The sequence below is a fragment of the Fukomys damarensis genome, unplaced genomic scaffold (assembly GCF_012274545.1).
Source record: "Fukomys damarensis isolate Sample0158 unplaced genomic scaffold, DMR_v1.0_HiC HiC_scaffold_7, whole genome shotgun sequence".
NCBI lineage: Eukaryota > Metazoa > Chordata > Mammalia > Rodentia > Bathyergidae > Fukomys > Fukomys damarensis.
In genome coordinates, this window is record NW_022900919.1 from 37828366 (window position 1) to 37844010 (window position 15645).

At 39.1% G+C, this 15645-nt stretch overlaps 1 protein-coding gene across 1 annotated transcript in view; it reads right to left on the reverse strand.

The window, feature by feature from the left end:
• Positions 1 to 15645, reverse strand: part of Plcb1 (phospholipase C beta 1) — a 690814-nt gene that overhangs the window by 155610 nt on the left and 519559 nt on the right. Inside the window, exon 11 of the mRNA XM_033761014.1 lies at positions 6382 to 6539. Coding sequence (XP_033616905.1) covers positions 6382 to 6539 — 158 coding nt within the window. The remainder of the gene's footprint in view (positions 1 to 6381; positions 6540 to 15645) is intronic.

Here is a 15645-nt window from a genome sequence, read left to right on the forward strand (position 1 = left end):
AAGGGGCCCCCACTGCAGCCTGGCTCCATTTTGCTTCTCAGGCTTGTCCGCTGAGTTTTTCCCAGTTTATTGCAAATTCCTGGAACAGTGAGCCCTACAGACTTACACCTGATGGTGGAACCCAACCTGTTCCCTATAGGGTAGAGCAATCATCTCGTGACAGGAGCTGCACTGCGCCTTCACGTCACAACCACCCCCAGTGGAGGGTGTCAGCAAGGCCAGGCCTGAGATAACGATCAGCCAGACCACAGGGCAACGGACTCTGCTTGACCTCCTTTACTTCTTGCTCCTGTTTTGTCCTTCCATGTATAACCTGGGAGCTCGTGTTCACACCAGAAGACAGAGTTTAGCACTCTGATCCCATTTCTTCCCAGTGTGGCCACAGTGAAGAATTTCCTTTCTTGTTTTTACACCATTCACCTCTCTGACTGGACTCTCAGGGTGATGGGTGGACAAATCTAGTGAGCTAGACCCCCCCAGAGCCAGACTGCTGGACTCGGACTCCAGCCACGTTGTCATCTCCACTGTGATGCTAAGACAGGAGTTTAGATTGATAAGGGAGCTTTACCTATATCCTGCAGCCAATAAACAGGAAAGGTGGTCCTGGGACCCCAGCAGTCAACTCCTGAGTAGTGGCCTCAACTTCTCTTTTCTCTGTCTCTGTCTCTCTCTTTTTGACGGGTTCTGGGAATCAAACTCAGGGCCTCACACTTGCCTGGCAGGTGCTGCACCAATGCCCTCTCCTTTCTCTCTTTTCCACTTGTTCTCCTACCTCCTCTCTGTCCATCTACCTCCATCCATCTCTGCCATCATCTTAGCTGCCAGTCTGGAGGCCTTTTCAAAACTTTAAACCAAAGAAAACATGTACTGTATTTCATCTAACAGTTCTAATTGGGAGCAACTGAAAACTTGAGAAGTTTTTATTTGAGAACTTTTGTTCTTTTGTGCCTTGGAAATATTTTGTAGGCGCACACGACTGTTCAGGATGAGGAAATCAGTTACAGCTTTTAAGTTTTATTCTGTGATGAATGATACAATTAGTGGACATCAGATGTGAAAGTTCCTTCCTGTTCAATTGCTCTTGATCAATCCTACAGCAGTTTTCAGAATTCTAACACCAGATTCAATAATCTATTAACCATACGGTTCAATTACTAACCTTAAGGGGTAAAAGCTGCCCTGGAAATCCTTTAGCCTTGACAGACAACAGCAGGATGTATTTAGATACCTGCTTTATGTGTGCCTTTCTGAAGCCATGAAACTGCATCTTAAATTATGATTATTTCTCTAAGGTAATAAAGTCTTATTTTCAGAAATGCTAGATTCAATATACTCAAATTTTTTGTTTGTGTTTTGAGGCAGGGTCTCACTATGTAGTCCAAACTGGCCTCAAACTCGTGGCAATCCTCCCGCCTCAGCCTCCTGAGTGCTGGGTTTATAGGCACAACATACTCAAATTTGATACATTTTCATTGCACATTTTTTCTTGCACTACTCAGCTTTCCACTCTGTACAATTGCTGGCTGCCTGAGGGGCAAAAAGGACCTGCCTGGGATAGGGTGAGCAAGAGGAGGGTCCAGGGTGGGGAAAAAGGAGGCTGAGCAGGAGCAGAGACAGTGGAGACAAAACGGCACATTGCCGGGTCCTGGCCATCCGCAGGACAAAGGCAAGGAGGTGGAGAAACAGAAGAGCGGATGTGTGGGAGAAATAATAAACAAAGCCAGAACACAGAATAAAAAGCCCTCCATAAAGAGGCTGCTTTACAGTATGTCCCCTTTCCCAGAACGTAATCTTTTCTTTTGGCCCATACAACAAACAGGCATCAAATGCCAACTGGAATGCTTGCTTTGGGAAATGTCCTGCAACCAAGTATCCTGGGTCTCAGTTACTGAGAGCAGATAAACCGTGGGACAGAGAAACGGCCAACATGGCCATCATCCCTTTATTTTTGCTGCTGCCGTGTGTGCCATAGCTATAGGATAGGACACAGCCTCACGACGTGTGCGGGCCAGGCCCAAGGGCACCGGAAAGCCCAAATGGGGAACCATCGGGAGCATCTTTTCATTGCCTAGCAACATATTATGCAGAAAATTTCTCAAGCAAAGATGGAGAAAGACAAGATGCTCTTTTGTAATGAACAGAGGCAAGAAAGACTAAACATGAAGGCTATGCTGTGTCTTCTTGCTCTGCAATGAAAAGTTCATCCAGAATATTTATTGAGCACCTACTGTAATGTCAGCTTCAGTTCAAAGTGCTTGAGACAGATGAGGGCCCAACACAAAGACCCAGACCTTGTGGTGCTTCCATACTAGAAGAAAGAGATGCAATAAACCAGGAACATGATAATTAAATTAAGCACAGAAGAAGGTGGTCAGAGAAATAAAATAAGGCAAGGGGCTGAGAGTTTACATCACTGCAGAATGGGAGGGTAGCTGTTGAGTGTATGAATTAAGGAGGGCCAGGAGGCCTCGGGCAGAAGGAGACAGCAAACGCTGTGAGGTAGGAGACAGGGAGGTTGGAGCTGAAGGACTGCGGTGGAATGCAGTGAGAGTCAAGGTCGTCCAAGGTGAGGGAAGGGGGTGTCTATGTGCAGAATTTAAAGCAGTTCACTCTAGACGCCCACCATGCACCAACACAACACAAAGACTGAGAGGCCTTTGTAAATTTGGGGTCTTTGGCCTCTTAAATTGTGTTGGCCTCTGTTCTCACCCTGATGCAGGGACCCTGCTGCTGTGCATTTATCCACAACCCAGGTTGGCGTCTCTGCTGACCCTCCAGTGCCCTCTCTATAACCACCCACATCTCTGCCCGATCCATCTGCCCTGCAAATGCACACGAGCAGGGCACAGCTGGACAAGCCAACCCCTGCAGTGACAAGCTGGCTCTTCTCTGGTCACCTCCACACCCCAACTCTGCAGGCACAGAGAGGAAGCAATAACCTGGGTGAGATTCAGCCGTTACGCCTCTCAATCTGGCAGCAAACTCTCAGACATGGCTGTGATGCTGGGCTTCTAGAGTCCAGCAAGGGACGTTCCAGGAGCCTGTGCCTGGATTACAGATGTGACTGAAGAAGCACTTTACCCTTGAGTACAGAAGGAGAGTCACTCTACATGAACTTGACGCAGAGATATTGAGCAAAAGCTCTACATAAAATAAACAGGCCTGAAAATGTGCTCCACACTTATGCTCCACTGGGGAATGCAAAGAGCTCTGAAGACTTAATTGTTAGGAAAATACAACTGCTCTTCACCAGGACTTGAGGGGCGGACTGAGGAGCGGCGGGCAGGGAGGTGGGCCTAACCTAGCAGTGGTCCTATACAGTGCGGCCTCCCTCAGCCCCATCAGGGTGCACTGTCCTCCTTCCAGATGGTCTCTGCCCAGCGTGGATAGAGGAGCCCACACTGCGGGTCCCACCCTGGAGTCACAGTTTCCTCTTTTCCAACACAGCCCACCCACATCAGGCAGTTATTTTAGTTATCTTAGGCTGATCAAGACAGATTGTGGTCCGGCCTGGAATCCTAGCACTCTGGGAAGCTGAGGCAAGAGGGCTGCAAGTTCAACCTCAGCCTAGATAATTGAGCAGTTTAGCAAAAAAAAATTTAAAAAAGGAAGGGCTGGGGATGATGCTCATTGTAAAAGCCCTGGGTCCAATCCAAACAACAGTGGGGGTGGGCAGCAGAGAGAGAGACAGAGAGAGAGACAGACAGAGACAGAGAGAAACAGACAGAGAGCAAGCTGACCAAGGACCATGGCCAGGTTTGAGACACTATGGAAATGAAACAAAAACCCATTTATTTTTTCCATTTCAGAAAATCCAAAGAATTTCACAGCGGTCAATTTCAGGTATAGAAACAACTTTTAAAGATTTTAATCAGAATTAAGGGCAACCTCTTGTTAAACTTTGATGTAAAATTTAGTAAAGGATGGTACTATTTCTTTAATTACTACATTGAAGGCTATATTTAAGCAATCACAAAGTCTACTTCCCTGAATAAATCATAATAAATGCATTTTAAGATGCTAGTGATATTATTTCTGAATATGTTTTTGTTAATATCAAATATTGTTTCTTTAATAAGAAAAATCCATTTGCCTAACTTGAAATTTGGCTGTCTCTTGAAAATCTTGCTTCTTTCGCTATTCTCTTAAATGATAGCAATTTGTTTTCTCACATCCCAAGTGCCTCTGGGCTAAAACTTGAGTTTGGGAGTCACTTCTCCCAACGCTATTTCTAAACTATTACTTCTCAATGAATGAAAAGAAAAAATATGAGAAAACCAAAAAAATGGAAACAAAGTTTTTGTAAACAGGGAAGGGAGGAGGGGGTGAAGGGAGGGCAGGGGTAAGGGGAAAAAATGAGACCCAAGACCTGTCATGTAGAGGTACAAGATCCCAATGATGAATGTAACTGTACTGTATACCTAGGATGTACCAATAAACTCAATGAGGGAAAAAAATTACTTCTCAATCTTTCTAAAATTAAAGAAAAAAATATGGAAACAAAACCCAAGCAATAATCCCAGTTATCTTGAGACACCAGGCTTTACCCCTTCTCTCGTCATTTCCCGTCTATTATGCTTCTCCTCATCCAGTAGAGATGACGCAATGGCTCGCTGTCTTCTTCATCCATGGCTCTGTGACACCAATCCTGGTGATGGCAACATTCAACTCGCCAACATCCTGGCCCTTCCCCACTCCTCGCTCCCCATTTTTAACGTACTCATCCCCACCCACCTTAACTACACACACATCCTTTTCCTTGGCTGCCTAAGGCACAAATCAGTGACACAGCCAGTTCTGTCCCGAGGCTGAGGTAACCCAGGTAATGAGGTTCGTGCCTGGGAACCCAGAGCTTGTTCTTTGGCCCTGTCTTCATTTCCTTCCAAACCAGTGGGACATTTGAGTCAACTAAGAGGACAGGTCCACTGGAGACTGCACATTTCCTTCCAGATCTCTTCCTCCAGTACCTGGGAAACCAGATTTACCCACATAAGTAGCCCCAACAGTGAGTAGGACTCTTTGCAGGCAATGTGGACAGAACTAGGATGTTTGGGATTGTACCTCCACACACATGAATGTGAATCCTTTTATGGCACAGGATGGAGTCCAGAGTGGAAAGAGAAGAGACCAAACCCATCCCCATTTCTGTTTCAGAAGAATGGCTGATTCTTCTCTACTATTAACATCTTTTAGTCCTGCCTCCTAGAGGAATCTTATTAAGATACCAACTGTGGGATTATTTCTGCTTCCAGACAGCCCATAGCACAATACTTTTCTTCAATCCTCCTCCAAGTCACCTAGCAGGAGTCTACATGCTGTAAGCTCTGCCTAACAAATGTCTACAGGGTTGCCACAACTCCTCCTGATGTGTGTTCTCCCCATTCATGAGCAAATAAACACAACTTTGACTATAGGTTCGTTCTTATGGTTTTGACCAATTGGCATCAACCTGATGAGAGCTACATCACAGGGTGGAAGTTTTTACAGGTTGAGCATCCTTATTGAGAAAATTTGAAATAAAAATCCACTAAAATCTAAAACTTTTTGCACACCAACACAGTGTTGAAAAGTCTTGGATTTTGGAACATTTGGGATTTCAAATTTTTCAATGTTTGGGTTATGGATGCTCAATCAATAAAGTATATGCAGATACTCAAAAATCTGAACAACCCTACAATCTGAAACACTTCTCTTCCCAAACATTGTGGATAAGAGTACTCAACCCCTATAATGAATAACTAGTACCACAGTAGTTAATATTATCATCAAGATTAAAAAAAAGAGTCAGAACCATGCAATTTCAGTAAGGAATTTTCCAAAAAAGTGTAGAATGTAAAAAAGTGAGACACAAAATAATCAATACTGTAATATCAATAATTTATATCAAGTTTTGAAATTGGAGGAACTATACTATTTAGGAATATATTTCACAAAGCAGGGATCATTATAATCTTGAACAAGCATTTACCTCAGAGGATAGGAAGGTCATTTTTATAGGAATAAATACATGAAGTGCCAATAATTTCTAGTTTTTGGCTTCAGTATTGTTACATGTACTCTTTATAGTCACTAGCTAAACTGACAAATAAGTTGTATGTGTTCTTTGTTGTGTATATTTCATAATAAGATGCAAGAAATAAAAATGCTAAATAGGACAAAACAAATAAACTAATAAGACAGTTTCCTTAGAACTTCGTTAGCATGCATTAATTTACCTGATGCCAATTACTCAAGGACAGACTGCTGCCTCTAAAACTGCAAAGATGAATAATAGTCTAAGGATTTAATTGCGACTGCTGGGATGTTCTACTTCGGGAGGCTTTATCCAAAAGGGGTCAGATCTACCCAGCTGCCTTTCTCAGCAACATTTTTTCACTCTACCTTGAAGGAAATTTCAGTTGTCATGGTGAACCCGTGGGTGATGACAGGCTCTTCTTCTGCAGTCCTTCCTTTCCAGCAGTCCAGCTCCACACAGCGACACCCAGACAGAAGCACTTGGCGATACATCTCAACAGAGGAATTTCCAGCCAGCTGGCCAGCTACAAAACACCAACAAAGCAAACCCCAGAATCCCATGAGTTGAGCAAGATAGTGAGAGCTGGCTTCCTCTAAAGGCTCTTCCATGACAAGAAAACAGTGTTTAAGGCTGGAGTAGTTGTTCTAGCCTTTCTTCTCCCTCAGCATACCAGAGGGCAGAGGTCAAGACTGGCTGGAAGCATGGTTTCCTACCACTGGGCTAAGGGTAGAGAGAACAGAGGGAGGAACGTACTATAACAGTGATAAGGTCACATGTTTATTAACAGCTTACCATGTTGGTTATAGGTTTTAGACACTGTATGTACTAAACACTTAATTTTCAAAAAAAAAAAAATTTCTCTGATAACAAATTTCAGTGAATGGCACAAAGCAGGTCAGTTGTCCAACTTTCCAAAGTCAAAAAGTGAAAAATGTAGAATTTTGTTTGTGCAGCATGAGTTAATAGTGCTAAGAATGAGGGCCTGGGATTTGGCTCAATGGTTCCGGTGCCTGCTTCACAAGCACAAGGGCCAGAGTTCAATCCTTGGTACCAAAAAAAGTGGTGGTGGGGGGGATTGTGCTAAGAATGTGCCAAAAATTCCTAAATTATTCTACAGTTTTGTTCTACAGTTTCAATTTATATCAAAGTCCCACCTGGTTGTCATTATTTTTGGCAGAAACTGATATGTTAGTCCAAAATTTCATAGGTAAATATACAAAAAATAAACAATCACATTTTCCATTTTTAAACTATAGTAAAGCTGTCATAACCAAGGCAATGTGGTACTGTCATAAGAGTGCACATATACATTAATGCAACAGAAATGAAATATTGGAAATAACCTTTAATTTATGGCCCACTGATTTTCAACACAGTGGCCAAGATAGCTCTATGCAGAAAGATGTCTTTTCCAATAAATTGTCTTGGGTCAAGTGGACAATCACATCTAAAAGAATGAAGCTGGATCCCTATCTCAAAGCATATGCAACAAATTAACTCAAAATGGATCAGGTTCCTAAATATGAAGTTAGAATAAATCTCTTAGGAGAAAACATAGGGATAAATCTTTGAGACTTGGATAAGGTAATAATTTTTTGGATATAACACCAAAAGCATAAGCAACAAAAATAAAAATAAATAAACCTCATCAAATTAAAAAACTTTTGTGAAGGGAACTGAAATACTCTAATGCAGTGGTGAGAACTGCTAAGATTTAAGAGACCTGAGGCAGAAATACACAGGGCGTGGAGCCAAACTAATTCTCTCATGTAAGAATTCAATGGCAGTCACTGATTCTTGATAAATCATTTTTGAAAGATTAATAATTAATTTTTTAAAAAACCATTATCATACAAATTGAAGTCTTTTGTTTTCCATTGTTAAAGAGTTTCTTTGACTTATATTCTGTAAGAATCCATTTTTTAAGTAGCCAGTTGAAAAAGATGACAGGTTGGTGAAAATTGTCAAAATGACTTTGAAATGAATAGGATCTGTCTGCCCTGTGGAGACACAGGAGAAAGGATATGGGATTAAACCTACTGGGCTAATTTTATTTTTATATGCATTTCATAGTACCTAAGCATTAGCATAACAAGAGGATTACATTCTTCAGTTCTACAGAGCCCTGAGTGGGGTTTGCAGAATTTCTTTCCTCTACTGAAAAGAAAAGGGCATTTTAAACACATAAATATGTTTGCAAAAACAGAAATGCTGACAAAACAACCTAGAAAGTTCCAATGCTGGAGAGTCAATTTTCCATTTATAAATACCTTAAAGTTTATTGTCATCGCAAAAATTTACAAATGTCCTTGCTTCATAAAGGGCATGGAGACAGTGAGCATGAAGGGGAAAAGATATACATTTATGTCATTCCTAAAATTCAGAGAAGGCTACCCAAAGTAGAGAAAGTGAAGAATTTAAATAATTATCAGGCTAACTCCTTTAAAAATGTTTGTTCCTGGAAAAGTTGCATTGCTCTTAAACAATAGTGTGTGCACGTGTCTACATGTATACTGTTCAGGGAACTATTTAAACTGTATTACTGACTGGCTGCACTGAACACCATTACATAGTTTGTAATTTCTGAGTCTGTCTCATAAGTGCTTTGTTGAGTGTTACTGTCTTTGACAGCACCATGGCTTTAGAAGCTACACCAGAGTTAATGGTGGAGCAAAGTCAATACTAAAGTGTTCTGTTATAAAGGTCCAAAGAGTGCCAGAAGCATTTCTTTGGATTTGCATGCAAATTTTTTTTTTAACCATTTAGAGAACAATTAGAAAGAATGTTCAAGTGTTGATCAATAAATGTTTTGAAAGGTGAAAGGCACAGTAAGACATGGGGTTGGATTTGTGAGATACAAAAGAATGAAAAGATAGAGATAGATACAGAGATAGAGACAGAGACAGAGACGGGTTGGGGGAGAGTTACTCAACGTCTAAGACAATCAGAAATTCCAAGGTAAATCTGGTAAATTTGCTGATCATTCTTAGATTGAATAATATTTATTGGAAACAAAGTCTTTGTATTTCATTTCATTTATGGAGATTTTTTTTCAAACCTTTTCTGCCTAGAGTTTCAAGTTGGTTTATTTTTCTTTCCTAAAAATTTTGACTTGTCTTTATTATATCCCACCCATGCACTGTATTTCCATTTGATATGATCCAATAAATATACCCTCTGAGGCCAGTGAGTGCCAGGGGTTGGGATTGTTGATGTGTCCTGAGTCACCCAATCCTTGGTATTTCTGAAACTGGCATTTGACATCATCTGTGCCTGGCCGTGAACACCCTCTGGAACACATTCCAAACCAGGGATTGAGTCTAGAGCTGGAGCTGCCTCTCAGATTAATTTAGAATACTGCCTCAAATCATAGCTGCACAACTTCTCACTTCACTGCATTCATTTTAAGTGGCTAGTTACATTCACAAGAGCTTTGTCTCGATTTACCAAAGGCATCCAGAGAAAGAAAAGACCAGAAAATTGAAAATAACAATTCCCCTACTAACACAGTTTTCTGACAAATTTCTCATCTTGCAAAGGTGGATGATAATTGCCTATTTTAAAGTTTATCATTACTGGCTGCCTTCCCATCAACCTCTAGGGTAAGAAAGTTCCAAAATATGATGCATTTGCTAACAACCTCTTCAATAAACATTGTTTCCTTCAATAAATGGAGATGGGAACTATTACTCCTTGTTTTTTATGAGACAGCCATTCTGAGATTGGAGAACTACACCTATGGGAACAGTCCCATATACAGAGAAGGTGTTGTTGATCTTTACCAGGTCTGCAGGCACCAGCTTTCCTTAACCTCTGTCTTCTGTAGCACCTCCTACCACCTGGTGAACCATAAAGCTTTTGTAAATATAAATTCAAATATCATGTGAAGGCTGGGCTAAGAGAGTCTGGAAGAGCCTGACGTCACTTCCGCTCTTGGGATAAAGACGTTAAGCATATGTCTTCCTGATACACCAGTGCCTTACACGTTCTTGAATAGTACGGGAATACTGCCCTCTGTGAGCGCAAAATACTGGTCTCTATGGATACGAAAATGAAAAATATTCCTTACCTTACCACCTAGGAAGGGAGACAAGAATAAATAAAGAAGAAAGCATTCATTTAATAAGGAGTTTAAACTCCCCTTTCACACTTCTGGTCATCCTTTCTCTCCCTTCCCTTTTCCAAAAGAATATTATATTGAATTCTGATATGGCCCAAAATTCCCTCCCTATCCTGCAGCAAATCTGAATCTTCTCAGGCACGAATGGCAGGACCATGGCTCACAGTGGTGATGAATAGTCATTTTTGTGTGGTGTAACTCTGGACCACATATAATAGCACAGAGTCTCCTGGTGGGGTAGAAAAGAGAGGTTGGGAACCCTCTGGGGATATTTTCCTTACTCCTAAGGCTACAAGAAAGGAACGTTCCAGGTGCTATATGTGGATCTTGGCTCATAGGAAGCCAATGATAGTGTGTAGAGTCACCTGGAAAGCACAAGGGATCAAGAAGATAACAAGGACTAAGGGTACCTGGTTATATTAAAGAAGTTCTGACTTAACCAACTGTCAACCCTCCTCATCTGGCCACCTTACTGTATGAGGTAATAAGTTTTTTTCTTTTAATTTTTAAGTCATTAAACAATATTCTCTTATTGCTTTCAGCCAGAAGGATTCTGGATCTTTTAATTTATCTTTATTTTCTAAAGAAACCAAGCCTCAGAAGAAGTAAGCATGTAAATTAGGTAAATGTAAATTTATAGTAGACCTCTTTATTTCCTAAGCTCATCTTCTTTCTATTCTACCACACAATTTTCTTCAGTTTATGCATATATCAAATAAAAGACATGATAAAAGGTTACATATGCTAAGGGATAATAAGTAAGACAGACATTAAAGAAGGGAGAAAAATAAGGGTACAACTAGGCCCAAGTCACTTTTAGACCTTTTCTGCAGTAAAAACATGGACATGAGAAGAAGATTTGAATAATAATTCGAGAAATCTCATGAAATAATTTAATTCATTAGATCACTGGAGATAAACAACTTCTCAAATCTAACATTTTTGTCTAAGCTAAATAAAGATTTTAATTATGCAGAGAGATGCCACTTTTCCTTGCTTTTATATAGAATACAAACTACTATCTCTCAAATGGTTTGGAGCATGGGAAAGTTTATAGAATGCTGCTAAGGTGTAGGTTGAAATAATTGCACACTGTTCTGTCCTCAGAGGATTTGTTTTTCTTCAGTTATCAGGGTGGACTCCTCAAGAAAAACAATAATTTAAAACATAATCACTACTGGGTACACTGCCAAGACCATCCAAAACTCTCACAAATGACCCTTGTAATTAACACCCAACTCACTGTGTACATATATTTCTTTCAATGACCTGATTTATTTTTCCTTCTGGGCATCTTGATATTCAACAAGGAACAATAACTAGTAGAGAAATAGACACAATAATGCATTGCTAAACTGATTGAATTTTCATACTGCAGATTTCATTTTTAAGGTCCCTTTGAAGGCTCAAAAGAAAACATTCTACATACTGAAATTTTTCGTATTTGGATTTAGTCTGGAATTTCTCAGGAGTGTTAGTTCTTAAAATGCTCCAAGAAAATAGAGTAGGACAAGATGGTTGTAGGGTTGGTGTTCACCTTAATAACTGTGAATTTCAGACTCTTTTTTCTTGTATTCAACTCACATTAAAACACATGCTTGTTGTTCTTTATACCTAGCATTTCTTGGAAATCTCTGAATAGGAAATCTTTCCCTTCAACACAAAGTATCCATTACAGGAAATAAGATTTCTATAGATAAGGTTTCTACTTGCTTTGGAAATGGCTACAAAGTATAAAATATAATTTACTTTGGAGGTATTGATTTTAAAATTTAATTAGATTCCATTGGATTAGGCTTTGGCTATATTTTTATTTTATAACATTCTTAATTGGTTTGGGGGAGTTTGAATTTGTATAGGAGAGATGTTCATATTTATCCATATTCCTCTGAGAAATAGAAGCTCTGTATTAGTTTTAACTGCAATTAAAATAAGGATATTATTACTAACACATAAAGTAAAACCAAATTTAACACATAAATCAAAAGAAGATTTCAGCTAAAACCTTGAGAGCCTATAATAACATGTTTATGTGGGGTTTTTTTGCTTATTATGCAGAAATTCTCTCAATTCCTTCAAAGAAAATAAAAAACTTTGACTTGAATTAGAACAAAGTAATATTGTGAGGAATTTATTAAATCTGATGAGAATCTACCTAGCACAAATCTTGGTATAAAAATACATAGCTCAGAAATTCAACAAAAATAAACAACAAAATCAGTTAAGATCAGAGTAGAATATAACAGAGTTCATAGTTTTCAAATATTGAATATTTGAAAATAAATGCACCCTGATAGTACTAGAAATTAAAGAATTGTACAGAAAATTTTTCAGAAATCATGTATACAAATCTGATGCAGAAATTTGGAGACAGCTATTTGAATTATTTCCTTAATAATAATAATAATAATAATAATAAAAATAGTGTGGACCCTTCTCTTTCCTGCTAGCTGAGACCTGTCAGCTGTTAACACCCTCGCAGACTCACATTTAAAGCATCCTGACTCTGGCCCAGCTTTCCCTCACTGCAGTGCTTACAGACTTTGTAAAGGGAGGGCACAGTAGTGACTGACAGGAAATTAATTCCACTGAATATCCTTAGTAAAAAAGCAATTTAAAAAAGAGAGATTTGAATTATATTCTGTAGTTTTATTGTTTGTATTAATATTGAACAATTTTCTTAGAACTATTATTGTGTTGTCAATAAAGCAAATGAGTAATTATATACAATTTGTTAGGTACCAAGACTGCTAAAGGAAGAAGAGCTATGAATAAAGAATTTAAGTTGGAAGACAGAAAGTGGGAATGCCTTGAAAACCATGACTTAAAAAGAAAATTATGTTTTCTTGCTTTGTTCACTGAAATGGCCTGGAAATAATGTTTCATGGTGCAGAGTCCAAATTGATGCCAATTATACTACTTTTGTTCCCCACCAAAAGGAACCAGAGCTGATTAGAGAAAAGTCTGGCTCCATGCTAAGGTAGAAAGGAATAAGGCGAGCCTGAAGATCTTTACATGGCAGAAAGCAAGGACATTTTCAAAGATCAGTGGCTCATGTCAAGAGGGCACAGATTCAAGTTGTGGCATTTTGAGCATCAAAGAGAATAGTGACTAAAGCTGAATCGCCATTCACAAAATCTGAAAACTGTAAGTCCATAATGATAGCCACAAAGAGAAAAAAATCATTCCAAAAGAAGATGAAAAGAATACAATGTATAACTAAGCAGATTCATTGCTCAATTATTTTGGTATTTTTAACTCATTGATTATATGAGCAATAATAGAAAATAATGAATACGAATATATGGGTTGGAAGTCATTTTGCACTTAAAAAGATTATTGTAAAATTACTCAATACTGTGATTTCCAGGCAGACAATACCACATACCCAAAATTCAGCTGGTCATGTATTCAAGCCTTTTTCAGTCTTGTTCTATGCATAATATAAGACAAATGCAAGATGTTAAGATCTTTAAAGTTATACTTTTTGGATCTTACCAAATCAAATGACCTAGATTCTTAAATTGACAGCCTACAGACCTCCCTGAAAGTGATGAGAAGTAAGGTTACATTTTCTGTTTTAACTACCACATGAAATTTAACATTCTCTTCAGTTATGAATATAGGTCACAAGTCGCAATAGTGTTAGCAGAGTCTTTGAATTTCAGAGTCTTTGATTTTCAGTGGAATTAATTTATTGCCAGTAGAAATCACAGATATTTTCCTATTATATTCTATTGTTTTAAATATCACAGTTTAAAATATTCATCTTAAAATGTGTTAAATGTATTATTTTATCATAACATTGCTTTTTTGTATGTGTTAAAAATATTTCAGTGAAACTTACTTCCTCTCTAATCCTAAATGCTACATGTTTAGTATTCTCAAAAGGATCTATAAAGTTCCCTAACCTTCCAAGAAGGTTAAGTTTTACCAAATCAGATGAAAAACCTTTAAGAAAAAAGAACAAAGAAATCCTATATGAAGGTTTATGAACTTAGATGGCAGCTTTAAAATCTTTGTAGTAATCCTAAGAAACCAAATCTAAAAAAGATGGCAAAGTGGATGCTGTTCTCTTGAATTTAGGACCTGTGTGGTGGTTTTTACACAGACTAAGAATTCTTTGACTCCCTCCCCTTAAGTGCAGTGCTCTACGTACTGTCCTATTGTTGAATCTCAGTAAACAGTAAACGTGACTATTCTAAGAAATGCAACATTGACATAATAGAGCTTTGGAAGTCAAGAGCATAAAAGCAATAAAACTTGTTTCTTGTTCTCTGGGATGCTGGTATTTTGCCCCTAAACTGCCACTGTAAGAAGTCCGTCAGGCTGTGAGGAAGCCCAACCTACAAGGTGAAGTTAGGTTCAGAGCAGTTGAGCCGTTCCAGCCAAAGGGACAGATACACTGGAGAGGGCACCAGACAATTCCAGCACCTAAGCTGTTCCAATGCCCCTTTATCCTCTATTCTTTTCCCTTACTTTTCCCAGGACTCCCTGGTACAAGAATGCCATCCCTTCTATTCACTGTGTGAATTCCTAGGACAGAGATTATGGACCAAAACAAAAAGTAACATCTGTTTAATGCCACAGAGCTTTGGAGGGCTTTGTTATGTAGCGATAGGTGACAGGACAAGTTTAGGATGAGCCAAATACAAACAGAGTGAGTTTTGCGGCATGAGTCTTTCTTAGTAGACGTCAGCTGAAACAAAACAGACCACAAGTTGCCTGAGAGCCTTGCAACTTTCATGAAAAGCATGTGAGATGGAATCACCTGACTGTAGAACTCAAGACTATTTGATACTGACCCGATGGTCTTGGATCAGCCCGTTCTGGCTGTCCAGGGCTGTCCATTGCTGTCTTGGCCCCAAACTCACTTCTATTCTAAACTCTTTTTCACCTAACATGTGACACCAGTCTGATGCTGGACTTGATACCAATACAATGTGCCTTTGAGGCTGGAGGGAATGAATCTCCCTTAAAAATCCTGAAGAAAGAAGTGCTTAGCTGTCAGATGGCAGGACTTTATCAAATTTTATTGCATATATAGTAACTATCTAGTGCCTGGATCTTTCTGATCTTTATGTTTGCCTCATTACTCATCTACCCTGCAGCATAAACGGCAAATCCTTGGACAGAAAGTCATGAGCACATGAAAAATATCCTGAGGACACAGGCATCTGCAATACACAGATGGCGAAAAAGATCCCAGACTTCTGCTTTGCTGGCACAGGTCTGGCTATCTGGTTTGTTAGGACAGGGCAAAGCAGAAATGTAATGTTGTTTTTTAAAATGCTTATTTAAAATTTTTATTTTACAAGCAGCAGATTTTTGTAAAGATTTTTCTAAGGCATACAGAGTTCTGCCATGTAGAAAGTATCTTGGAAAGAATGTGTTTTGTGTATAAAAATGTTCTAAACTGATTAAAATCTGTATTTACTAGAATTTTAATATTAAACTATGGTGAGATAATATATGTGTGTGTGTGTGTGTGTGTGTGTGTGTGTGTGTA